The 14,159-nt window shown below is 30.1% G+C and overlaps 1 protein-coding gene across 3 annotated transcripts in view; it reads right to left on the reverse strand.

The window, feature by feature from the left end:
* The window catches only part of Vps16A (vacuolar protein sorting 16), a 70,120-nt gene that overhangs the window by 26,535 nt on the left and 29,426 nt on the right, over window positions 1-14,159 (reverse strand). For all 3 annotated transcript variants that reach the window (XM_075375329.1, XM_075375328.1, XM_075375330.1), the window contains exons 10-12: window positions 11,675-11,802; window positions 4,701-4,836; window positions 29-163 (exon numbers count right to left, since the gene is read on the reverse strand). In XM_075375329.1, the coding sequence (XP_075231444.1) occupies window positions 29-163; window positions 4,701-4,836; window positions 11,675-11,802 (399 nt within the window). The remainder of the gene's footprint in view (window positions 1-28; window positions 164-4,700; window positions 4,837-11,674; window positions 11,803-14,159) is intronic.

Consider the following 14,159-nt stretch of genomic DNA (forward strand, 5'->3'; position numbering starts at 1 on the left):
TATTAGAGTAACTATTAATAAAACATACTTTAATTGCTAACTGAGTTCGACCACAATCAGCTGCTTTCATAGCTATTTCTGAATATGAAACGTCTGATCTCTCTCCTATCTTATTAGCTATTTCATTAGCAATGGTTTCTCTATCTAAATGACTTTCTCGAACCTGAAAAATAAAATCAAAACAAATTTTATCTTACACCAAACCTATGTAAGGTGAACTTATCCATATTAAGTCTTTGCTTATACACACTGTTCTGTGGAGGTGATATAACATAACACAGTGAAGCAAGCATTTGCATATGAGATTACATACCTTTTCATTTTTATACCACTGTAGGAAAAATAAAAAATACAAACATTCATAAATATTATATTTAACAATTGTTGCAGTATTCTAAAAAAAAAAAAAAACATATATACTTGAATATTCATTCTTCATGTTTTGGACTTAACGATAATTCTCAGTAGTACTGTATCTGAAAACATTTTAACATTTAAAATTCTCTTTAATCAAATATTTTTTGCTATATTAAGTTAAAAAACTTAATATATTACATTAGCACCCACTTTCAGTAAATCTGTTACAAATTTATGTAACAACTGTTTATATAAATACTGTATTTTGTTCCTTGTAGCCTCTCTCTAACTTAATTTAAAAAAAAAAGAAGAAAGGTAAGATAACCTAATAAGGTTATCTATAAAGGTAATATAACCTAGACAATGTTATGTATCTGATGCATTAGTCAGTATGTTATAATTTCAAGTATTATGTAAAACATAAAAACTGCCAAGTAATAGTGCAGTTTGCTTGTATCTTTGTAAACATTTTGCTTTTATAAATAAAAATGAAATATGTACAGTAGAAAACCTAATTTTTTTAATTGGACTTAGACATTTTTTGTTTAAAGCAAACAGAAATAATAAAAATATCATTTAATTGTTTTACACAAGGTAAAATAACATGAAAGCTACAACATTACATATACATTGTTTTTTACTTTCTTGTACGAAATCGTGAAAAATTTCAGTTTTCAGATTTCAATGGAAATATCCAGTTTGACCACCCCTGAATCTATTTTGACTAGTTTTGGTGTGACATCGGTAAGTAAGTATGTATGTATGTATGTACGTATATACATATGTACATATTATGTATATATACATATTTCTTATAACTCAAAAACGATTAGCTGTAGTATGTTGAAAGTTTGGATTTAGGACTGTTGTAACATCTAGTTGTGCACTTCTCCTTTTGATTGCAATCAACTAATCAATAGTGTCCAAAAAAGCCCCAAAAAATACAAAAAAAATGGATTTTGGACTTTTTGTTACTGCAGTAATAAGCCCTCATTGAGAGCTTTTCAACAATATATCATAAGCAGTACTTATTCTCATTGGTTCCAGAGTTATAGCCACATAAGATTTTAATTAATGAAATATTTGAATCTTACAAGGGAATGCACATTGATTCAAACTGAAATTCATCTTTTTTTTTTTTAATTTAAATATATTTATTTAATACTTAAAAAACCCATGATTGTAAAAAAAATTGCAATAAATAATCAATAATAATAAAAAAATCATTAATTATTAGTGAAATAAGATTTTATGTACTTTTAAAAATGTGTATATGTAATTTAATAGGCACTGTTTCATATGTGTATATGTAATAAATTTGGTGAAAAATCTGATTATTTAATGTTAATTGAAAATTATAATTTAGTTTGGATTTTCTACTTTAATTTTATTTAATTATTCTGGAATTTCTGTTTAATTTTATCTACATTAAAGTTAACTACAGACTGACTGAAAAATAAACCCTCACAAGAACAACATATACATTGATGCATACATGCCCAATCTTTTAATAAATTGCAAAAAAATTCTTATCTTTTAGTTCATTACGCCTCTGATATTGCCAGACAATATTCTCCCTAAGTCGGAGTTGATCATCATTTTGTTTATTGGTTTCTTGTTGCCAATTATTTAATCGCTCTTTTGTTTGATATACTTTCATTTGATATTCTTCTGATCTAATTTGTGTACACGTTCTCTAATTTTCTCTCTTTATATTCATCATCTTCTCTTAGTCTTTTTATTCTTTCCTTAGTCTTAATGTTTTCTTCCTCTTTATATTTATCAACTTCTCTTGATTTTTTTATTCTTCCATTATTCTTAACATTTTCTTTCTCTTTATACTCATCTTCTTGTTTTTTTGTTGTTGAGATATATGTGTTTTTCTTCATGTCAGTTTTCATTTTCCTGTATGATTGTTCCTTTTTCATTTTTGATTATTCACCAAATAATCCAATAATAAAACCTGGATATTTTATATCGTGAGGTTGAAATTAACATTTGTAATCAGTATACTGGAGTTCACTAAATGGAATAGTTTAATTATTAATTTTATTTATATGACACACCAGAAATCTAAAACGTTTTTTAATCAGCAACTCATGAAGATATGAATAATACTGATCTAGTAATACAAAAAATAAAGGGATTTTTACTCTATCCTAATATTTCATGAAGAATTATAAGATTACTATAATATAAGATTGTTGAATTAATAATTATATAAATATTTACTGTTAATAAAAACTAATATTTCAGCAATTGTGGTACTGTCCACTTTATTAAAGAACTGGAGGATTGTATATCACTTTCAAATGAAATAAGTTTAAATGAAGTGCAACAAAAAGCTGTGTATATGTAATAGGCGTACAAGGAAGCCATGTGGTGTCCACATCAGTTACGTCAACACATTTATCAATAGAGTAAATATTATTTTTATTACAAAAAGAAACAGCAGAAGAAAACAATAAGATTCCAGAATTTTTGTGTACATACAATACAGAATGTATAATGTAGAACGTACATATAGTATGTATGTACAGAAGCATTTGAAACCCTATTTATGAATATTCAAAATTTATGAAATCTCTATTTCATTTTAATAGTCATAAAAAAAATAAACAAATATATATATTTACAAATATACATAACACATTTTATAGAAACTATACAGCTATTTAATTCTGGAGTTACATGGACATAAATGAATACAAAAAAATCCCTTTTGGCATTCCGGAAGGTGAAGGTAGATTTTATCAGTGCTGAGTAGGGGAAAAAAGAAAAATTTACACCTTAAATTCAAGAAAAACTTAAAATTTACTCTATACAAAAATGGTTGCATGTGAAAAAAAGTTTCACATGTTTAGCATACAACAAGCTCCATCTTCTTACAATTCCAGCAACATTTTGGTCATCCCTTGCCGTAAGGGTTGGTCATATTAAAAATTGTTACAGCCAAAAGACTTAGGTAACATTTGGAGGACTAACAACCACTTTAAACCAATTCAATGCTGTATTTATTAAGGGATACAATTTTTTTTTATCTTTAAAACCCCATTTTTTCTACTCCCTGGGCAAATTGTTGTGATATCAAAAAACTTTACTTAGGCTGTTAAGTATTAATACTTAATTTATATAAATTAAGTATTAAATTAATAAATTATATTTTATTAAGTATTAATAAAATATAATAGACAGGTTTTAGGCTGTTATTAAAGAATATTAGGACTGTTAACATTTGATATTTTACTTAATAAGAAAGTTATAGCAATATTTTATTTTTTTTGAAAAAGATCTACCATTTCCATCCTCATGGTCCGATTTTGGCCATTAACTCGACAGATTTTGGGAAGAATTATTTTTAACGAACAATTTGAAAATTATTGGTGCAAAACTATGGCAATTATCATGACCACAAGAAAGTGAAATTATATATATAAACTTTTGAGCTGTCTGTAGTTTTGGGGTCTGGGGGATGTGAAACACGAAGATATGTTGAAATTTTCCAGAAGTCGAATCATGGTACCCATTACAACAGGTAGCCTTTTTATGAAATCTACTTAAAATAACACCCCATGCATTACCTCCTCCTGGTACAGTTGGGTAAATACTGGATTATATAGACCGAAAACTAAGATGGTATGATGAGAAAGGTAAAGTAGTTGTGAAAATTTATTTCAGTGTAGTTGGTTACCATTTAAAATGTAATCACCATTTTTCTGAATTCATACTGTATATATAAATTTAGCAGTAAATAAACCTGTAACATTATGCTTCTTGCACCTCAAATGTCTACACGAGTCACAACTATAAGACACTGAGACAAACAATTTAAACTACAAACGAATAACACTCTTTGGGTAGAAATAAAATTTTATATATTGCCTCAACTCAGTAGGAAAAATGAGTCATATAATAAAGAAATATGAGTTCAAATGTTAAAATAAAAATTAAGACAGTTCAGAATAAAAATAAAAAGAAGACTTAAATAAAATCTTTTGGAAACTTGGCTGAAGCAAACTGTAAACCAATAACTGCACCCATATCACCCAGCTTAGTAATGTGAAACAATCAGAACTGATGAAATACTGTATCAATACAGATAGTGAAGTTGTTGTAAGAACTGCACAAGATGTTTCAAGAAGGTTTCAAGTATCTAAATAAATATCCAACAAAATTAAGTCTTAAAATGATCATATTGAAGGCTCACCATATCTAGTGACTTCCTGATTAGGTAATGACTGATAGAATTAAAATCAAAAGGTTTTTAAGTTCTTTAAGATACAAAAAATTACTCCATTCATGGTAGGGTTTTTTGACAATTTAGAAAAAAAATCCATATTTACCTTGTAATGTGCCCAATGTATTAATATTCTTGATGAATCTGGAAGCTGAAGGTGTTTTGCCACTTGTATAGCCAAAAAATACTGTCTTCTTATTAATAACATATCTAATAATTGTTGTAAACCTATTTCCTGTAATCTGGTTGAAAAATGTTAAGGAAATATTAATGAAATAAAAACTAAAACTTTTTTTTTTTGTAGATTACCAATTATTTGATCTATAGAGTGTTTAACTTAAAAGAGACCCCATCACTTATTAATTTATACTAAATGCATATTTTTGTTAACATGTATATATTGGTGTGAGATGGGTAAAATCATGTGGAAGATGTTGGTACGACTGGACTGTAGTGTGGAAGACTATTTTTGCCTGCATATTTCAGCATTGGGTTTTAAACAAAGTGTTGTGTAATCATGTGTTGTTTGGTAAAATGCGGTTAATAGTTGAAGATATGGATTCGTAATAGAAACTTAATTAGAGATAAAATCTCATGTGATGCGTCAGTCAAAGTTCAGTGAGAAATTTGAAAAGGAAGCACCAGTGAAAAGTATTACTCAGAAGTTAGTTAAAAAATTCCCTGAAACAGGTGTGGTGTTAAAACTAGAAACGTACCCGATACAGGTCAGTTTTAACGACACAGATCGTATAGGATATTAAAGCGGCAGTTACAAGATCTTCTCATAAATCTTTACAGAAAATAAGCCAGAAAAATAGCACTTCAAAAGGTTTAGCCCACACTGCAGATGAGGAGAGTGTGAAATGTTATCTGTATCGAATACAGATAGGCAGGTTATCCATGAGCTAACTAATGTTATTTTTGCTAAAAGGGTTCATTACTATCAATGGTTCAAGTCAAGAACTTCAACAGAGGTGACAGTGGCATTTTAACTCAAATGTTTTCACAGATGAAAAGCACAGTTTCACTTCGGTAGGTATGTTAGCAGTCAGAACAACCAGACCTGGAATTTATATTTTATATTTATATTTTTTTTTAATCTCCCCCTACACCCACAAAAATAGGCACATGGTGTGTGGTTTCGAGACAATGAATAATAGGACCCTTGTTTTTTTTCACAAATAATTCTTTTTACAAATTTTGAAATTTGTGATTTACGAAAAAATCCTGATGTAATGGAAAGAAATGACGGTTATTTTCGTACTCAGTGCTAAAAATATACATAACAATCAATCAATAATCAAAAACTAAAAATACAACCATCACAGGCTTGTGTAACAAAACATTTTGATTATTAATGTAATTATAATGTAATTGATAATTATCAACTCTGTTAATTGTGTTTTTATTTTGTCTTGCCCAGTATAACAATTTACACTATAAAGTTCATAATATCAAATACATTTCTATTACTGTAGATTGTATGGTATAACAAAATTAATGAAAAAGGTAACACAATAATTACTTTGTTAGCTACTTGCCATGTAACAACCCTATGAAAACATCTATGTAATAGAGGTTACGTGTCATTACCTCTACATAATAACCTATACAGGATATATATATATAAAGCCTATATTTTGATAAAGAATATAACTTATTCCAATGAGAAAATATTTCCTTATTTACAAATAATAACAGACTGTATAATTATTCAGAAGATGTGTTAGGTTTGTATTCTGTGGCAGGCAACATCAATGTGGGGTCTTAAGTATTTTGTTGGTTTGAGGCCAAAAAAGCATTACTAAATTTAAAAACAACAAATACTGACATTGATAAAAGTCTTAAAAATATAAATTAAAAAAAAAAAACAGCCACATTGATCGGTTTTTCGATATCTCACTAGCACTGAACATGTTAAATACAATGTATTACAAGTTAGATAATTTAATAAATTTAAATAATTTAATTTAATTTAGAATATATATATATATATATATATATATATATAGTAAACAAATAAGCTAAAATTCTGTATATTATTACAAAGAAAATAAATTGCTCTTTTTTCTTCATTTTTGAAGAAAGACTGCATAGTGCTAAATTAATTAGTATTTATCAATTACAAGTTATACCATTACCACAACAAAATTAAATGTCAAACAAGGTTTAGATTATCTGCTTACATTTCAATTCCTCCTTCTTTTAAGGTATGCAATGAACATACATCTTACCATACTGCTGGGGAGTGAAGAAGAGCATTACTATGTTAGTTAAAGGTAAACTGCCAGTTACACCAATTGGAGTTCATTGGCTACATTTGATAGCACTGCCCACTCCAATCGTATTGATGAGCATCATATGTTTCCTTTCTGGCCTAATTCTGTCATCAGTATTCTGTGTAGAGTTGTTAACACATGGTGATCTTATGGAATAATTGCTTTTAATAGTGTTTAGCATGGTTTTATGGTTTTCTTTCCAAATTCATTACATTGTGTAGGTGAAAATGGGCAACAATCCAGAACCTTCTTTGAATACAGGCCGTGTTTCTTTTATAGCAGGTTAGTTTCTTTTTTTTCTTTTATAACAGGTTAACTGATACAGAGTTACTACATTATTTGCAAGGCAGTGATGATTAGAAACCTGATTCTCATCTTGATGACGGTTAAGTACTGATAATGAACACAACACCTTTATCATTCCTGGTTCACTGGTAATTACACATAAGTTAAATTATTGTTCACTGATACACATAAGTTTAAATTACTTCTGATTAGGATTATTCAGAAATTTGTTGTCTTTGTGATTTTTACCACATATTCATCCTATCACAAAAACCACCCTCACAGCATAATCAGAAAAAAACCGCTACAGAAAAAGATATGTAAAAGAAATGAAAAGAGTAAGCCAAATAAAAGGTACTGGATGTAGAAAAAAATGGGACATGGAAACTAACAAACATAAAACTTAAAACTAACTTCAATATTCAGTTGATAGTCAATAGTTTATAAACTTAAGTATTAGGTTTGATTTCCAGCATGGGTTTTGCATTTTTTCATCATAGCCACAACCTGATGGCTTACATATGCTTTTATAGGATTCACTATTACAAAAAAAAATAATATTTTTGGGATAATGTATTTACTACTTTTTCATACTTTATTGCAGTAAAAATTCTATATATCAACAATACATATTAATTTAATAATATCATTTAAGTCAAAAGAATTTAGCATTATTACAATAAAAATTAAATCATTTTGTTTTTATGAATATTTTCTAGATAAAAGTTATAATATTATTTCTAATGACTATATTACTAATCAACATGAATTTTCTTTAATTTTTAAAGTCATTTTATTCATACACAGTGTTAAAATCCTGCAAATTTTTAATAGTAAATAAAAATACACAATTACTGTGATAATTTTGTTGCCATGGCAACATAAGGCTACACAAAATAATTATTATTTCCATAAATAAAATTAATTTCACTTTTATAAATGGCACAAAGCACTATAAAATTAAAAAATACTAAAATAGATATCATTTCAAAAATATTTAAATACTCTCTTAATAATACTAAGCATAGTGTTAGCATCAGTTTAACTAAAAAGAATACTAACAATATTAACAATTTCATTTAAATTTTCAAAAATTTATTTTCATCAAAACTTGAATAAAAGTAATGAAAAAAATATTATATGTTTTTTAAATCAAGACACCAATAGAAAGAAGAACATCCTGTCATAATTTAATTTTTTTTAAATATATATTTGTTTAACCAATATTGTTTTGTATAACTTTTTTCTACTTAATTTTTTTAAACTAAATTATAATCTCAAATAAATAATGACAAGCCAGATGTTAAATTTTTATCATATGACTTCATCATTGGCTAGAAGTCATTGAAAGGAATTTTCATTAAACTGGAAATAAAATTATATACTTTTGTGAACTGAACATAGAATTTTGTTTTTATAAGTGCCTAATTCTCAGTGAACTACCAACAATCAGTATAACAGATCTCTGATTTGTAATCTTCTTGCCGATAGATAATTGGTTGCTTATTTTTTAATGAATTTAAAAAAAACGTTTGTTAAATATTAACATTTCTTTTAAAAACTTTTTTGGATTTATTTTGTAAAGTAAGTTTCTCCGATTGACCTATTATAAGTTTTTCTTATATACTTAATGAATAACTTTTTAATGAAAACTGCCATTATCTAGATTAAGATTTGAAGACATTTCTCATTTATTTTGGCCATTGTTACTGTTTAATATTAGATTGCTAATATAATTCTAATATTCAAGAATCTTTGAGCAAAAAATTGAAGATAATTAGTTGAAAAATTTAGGGCAAGAAAATTAGGGTAAAATATTTACATACAAAAAGAATTTACTTATTTTAAATAATAGTCTTTACATTATTTTCTTGCATTTCTAATGTTATTTTCTAAGAAGTAGGTTCTTAACTTTACATTTCCTGCAAATGGCTTATAAGGAATTGAGTTGTTAGTCATTTGTTTTTTGCATGCACCAACCTAAAAATTACAAATTAAAAAAAATCTATTATTTTTCATTTTAGTCCATTTTTTCAAGTTGGTTTTTTATATGTTTTTGAGTTATTATATTCAATTATAAACAGTAAATTCATTTGTGAAGTAGAAAATACAAACAATACATTCTTTTCCTTAAAAAAAATACAATCTCTATTTTTGTAAGTTACATCTCATGAACCCCATGATGTATATGACCTCATATAATCATGGGTTTTTTTTGGTATATGAGGTCATATACCATCATCTCATGGTATATGAGGTATGGTTATTAAATACCTATATACATTATATACAGGTAAACAAGATACAGAGAGTGTGTTACAAGTCCTGTACTCATAGCAGTCAGATTCAATTGAACTGTGAATGACCTCTTAAGGTTTTAGAAGCAATCTATATTACCACTGTTTGCTTTCACTCATAGTAAATCTGTAGAAAGTTATAAACTAAACACGATTGGATTCTCAATGACAAACAATGCTCCAGCCCACAGTGCATTATTTGTAAACCAATATCTGATGATAAGAACCCAATGTTAAGCCAAACATCTTATTCAATAGTCTTAGTTCTTTGCAACTTTTACTTTTTACCAAAACTGAAATCAGTATTGAAAGGAGCCAATTTTCAGATATTGAATGAGGTAACGAAAAATAAATGGTCAAGCTACTGAAATAGAAAACACCTCAACTGATGATTTGCAAAACTCCTATAAACAATGAAGAATTTATAAGCAACTGTATGTAAACAGAAGATAGGAATATGTTGAAGGGAATGACAAGTAAGGTGTACAACTATAACAATAAATATTTATTATAAATAATATATTATTGGTTTGTGAAGGACAACTTTTTATAAGCGCATCACAATAACTTTGAACAATTAAATTTTCTAGTAAGCAGTATTCCTCACAGAGTATTTAAAGAGTTTATATTCACTTCCTACTTAAAGAATTTGAACTATTTTTAAACATTTTATATTTTTATAATACTTAACCAACTTTAAAAATGGTTAAGTTCTCAAATTGAACCAATTTTACCCTTTTTTATTCTAAGTATGTTAAACTGTATTGTTTAACATGAACCAACATAAATAATAATTTGTAGACGATGTTAAATTGATAGTTTCCATGAAAGGTTTTTCCAAATAGTTTATCTGTTCCAGATGGTATACACATTTTGTGTGTCAATGCATGTGTGTGTGTGTATATATATATCAATATATATATATATATATCAATATATATATATATATATATCAATATATATATATATATATATCAATATATATATATATATATCAATATATATATATATATATCAATATATATATATATATATCAATATATATATATATCAATATATATATATATAAAATATCGCTCAATAAGCCTCCCTCTCTGTTATCTACAAGGTTTTCACCAAGATAATAACAAAAAGAATGCTAAAAACACTAAATGAATCATAACCAAAGGAGCAGGCAGGATCCAAAAGTGATTTTAGCACAATGGATCACATCCAAGTTGTTGCATTTGAATCAAAAGCATTTTATTTTGTAAAAACACAAGCCATAATAACTGCATTGCATAACCAAGATGTAAACACAGTCTACACAAACTTGCTACAATTAATAAATGAAAAAGCTTAAGCAACCATCTGTGTCTAATGAGTGTAAAAAAATTTGTATTACAAGGCGAAACTACATCACCCACATTCTTCTCAGCCTGCCTAGAAGAGGTATTTAGAAAAAAAGGGGGCATACAAATAAATGGCACCTATGTAAAATACCTGAGATTTGCAGATGATAAATTCTGTTCTCACAAGAACCAGAAGAATTACAATTCTTGTAATTGTAAAAAATTACAAGAATCAGAAGACACATATAGGAACTGCAGGTGGCTGGTAAACCCTATGGTCTAATGATGAACTTTAAAAAAATCCAGGTCATGTTTAACAGGTTTGCCATGGAAAGAAAAAGTTTTGTCTCTGGAGAAGAACTTTAGGTAGATCATTATATATACATCTTCGCCAACGGATGTCAACTCTGAAGGTGATATACAATCTAAGAAGTTGAGCGACGAGTTATGGCATTTGGGAGACTTAATATTGTTTTCAAGAACAAAAAGAAAATTTTCAATCAATGCATCTGGCCAGTCCTTAGCTATGAAAGCAAAACTTGGACATTAATCATTACAGAAGCTGTGGGTAGCACAAAGAAATATGAAACAATGTATGCTTGGAACTAACAACCAGCTTGAATAGAAAAACAAATTTGTATGACAAATATGTCACACAAAATTCCATGCTCATACTGAAGAATGATTTGATTAATTTATTGTCTTCCTGTAATAATTACAAATAACGTATTGTTTCAGATGGGAAATCCATGTAGTTATCTAGGTTATTACATCATACATATACCTAGTTATTCTAAAGTAAAACTATAATTTGCATTATTACCACTTACATCATTATATAAAAATTATAATTTTCTTTTATCTTAATTCTTACTTATAAAAGGATACTCATTGTATGTAATTGGTATACCAATCTTAGGATCTCGAACAGCATTTAGAACCCTAAGTTTTCTACACATTTGTACATAAGACTCTGGATTATATCCTGCCAAAAAACATTTTCCAAATTGAGATGCCTGTAAAAATCATGAGAAAGAATGAATTATTAGTAAACAAATGAGATAAGAATAAACATTAGAATAATATTTACTGATGACACCTAACCGACACATAAGGGCAGGAGCTATGCCCTACCCTGGCGTACTTTTCTTGAATGGCACTGAAAAAGGCACCGGGAATTGACCAACTTGACCTGGATATATTATTCCACCTGCTGCCTGTCATAAGGGAGCCACTTGGCAGGCTGTTCTTGGGGTGTCTATGCTGGGGCTGCTTCCTGACTTGTTGGAAAGTGGCTTTGGTGAGGGGGCTATTAAAACCAGGAAAGGATCCTAGTGAGGTCGGCAGTTATCGACCCATCAGACTCTTGCTGGTAATCGGCAAGTTGCTTGAAAGGCTGGGGTTGTCGAACAGCTCTGAGAAAGTATTGAGGTGAACTCTTTTCTAAATTGAGGCCAGTATGGCTTCACGAAAGAGGTTGGCACCGAGGACTGCATCTTAAATGCTCTTGTTGAGATGGAAAGCACCGACTATAAATATGTTTTGGCAATTTTTAATAGACGTAGAGGCAGCATTTCCTTCTTTGTGTTGGAGTTCTGTTCTCTATGATTTGGAACGTTGCAATGTATCTGTAGCCCTGCAGGCCGTGGCATATGACTATTTGTCTAACCATACAGCTGTTTGAGGATGCGTACCTAGTTGTGGAAAAGTTTGTTACCAGGGGAAGCTTGCAGAGTTCAATTCTCAGTCCCCTGCTGTGAAACCTGGTGTTTGACGTATTTCTAGGATTGACATTTCCAGAAGGGTTCACGACCCAGCGTTTCGCTGATGACTGTCTCCGTTTAGTTCACGGTAATTTACAACCACAGCTAAAAGACCGGACACAGGCGGTTTGTCAACCACAGAGGGCTGGATGAACATTCAAAATTTAAACAATTTCTGTGCCCAAGATGAACTTCTCATGGGTGCAGTAAATTATTGTACAGTCGTATTCCCTATATTAAATATAAAGGCTGTGTAATCAGCCAAGTTAGAGTTCATAAGTACTTGGTAGGTGTTGTGTTTGATGAAAAGTTGCTGTTTAACAACTGCATTAGGCAAGTAGCGGTGAACGCCGTCTCAGTGGTGCACAAACTTAGGAGGATTGCTCTTTCTGAGCAATCCTCCTAAGTTGTCAGGTATCTTTGAAAGCATGATCTCTTCCATCATATCCGCCCATTTCGGTGCATAGGTTGGATATGAGTACAGCACTTCTTTGAAATTTAAGGAGTGCCCATCGCAGAGCCTTAATTGTATGCGCTGATGTTTTAAAAACCTCCTACATGGCTACCACCTTATTGGGAAAGAGTCTCCCAATCGATTTAGTGGTGAAAGTTTGGGCAGATTGCAAAGAGGCTGGGATTGTGAGTACTGAGGTACATGGGATGTGGTTTCAAGTGGGCCAGTACTGAAGCAGAATGGTAACCACAATGCACCGGATCTACTAAATTTCATTCAGTTGCCCATCTCCCACCTGTGGAAGTGGCTGCAGAGTCTCGTGATGGAAGCATGGCAGCTGGAATGGGATACCACGACTAAAGGAAGATGCTTATATAAGTTTGTATAGGAAGGGGGATGGTATGCCTCGAGCTCGTTTTTAAGGGCAATAGGCGCCTGGGTGCTAACTTGAACCAATATCTGTTTCGGTTCTGCCTGGCAGCTGTTCATCTATGAGGAGGTCCAGTCAAATGAAGACCTGATGTTTGATTGCCCTGCTCTTGGGGAGGCCAGGAACCAGGCCACCCTGGAACTTAGAGGTCAGGAGGAAAATTGGTCACTCACTAGCAGTAAGTGAATGTGGCAAGAGCCGCATTGTCAGACTGTATGGGAGTTCCTACATGCGGTTACTTTGTTCACCAGTATCCATATTTTGTTTAAGAGAAAGACTCTTAGCACTCCTGTGGGACGCTAACTCTGAGTATGGCTGACCACCAGCCAATTATTATGGCTCTAAGCGCTATAAAACAGTGGACAGGTACTTGCTGGCATTCAGTGACCTAGGCGTCACTGAATGTACTAGACGAAATAAAAATTATGTATGTCATATATATTTTTAGTAACTGACAGGGGTGTGCCTACCTGTCAATTACATGACACTTAAGCTGATGGTGTATGGCAACACACTTAGTCCGCTCATGCCACTTTATTTTCTAGCATGTCACAATAATAATAACTAGTGACTGTATATTTTTCTTCTAAATAATTGCAATAAAATGGGCCACTTACACTCAAACACCATTAGCATCGCAGCTGACACAAGTTTTGAATTTTTCCTGGTGAGTGAACTCAGGTGTGTTTTCATTCCACATTCTGACGTTTGGATTCTAGCTCAAAA

The sequence above is a fragment of the Lycorma delicatula genome, chromosome 9 (genome assembly GCF_047948215.1).
Source record: "Lycorma delicatula isolate Av1 chromosome 9, ASM4794821v1, whole genome shotgun sequence".
Taxonomy (NCBI): domain Eukaryota; kingdom Metazoa; phylum Arthropoda; class Insecta; order Hemiptera; family Fulgoridae; genus Lycorma; species Lycorma delicatula.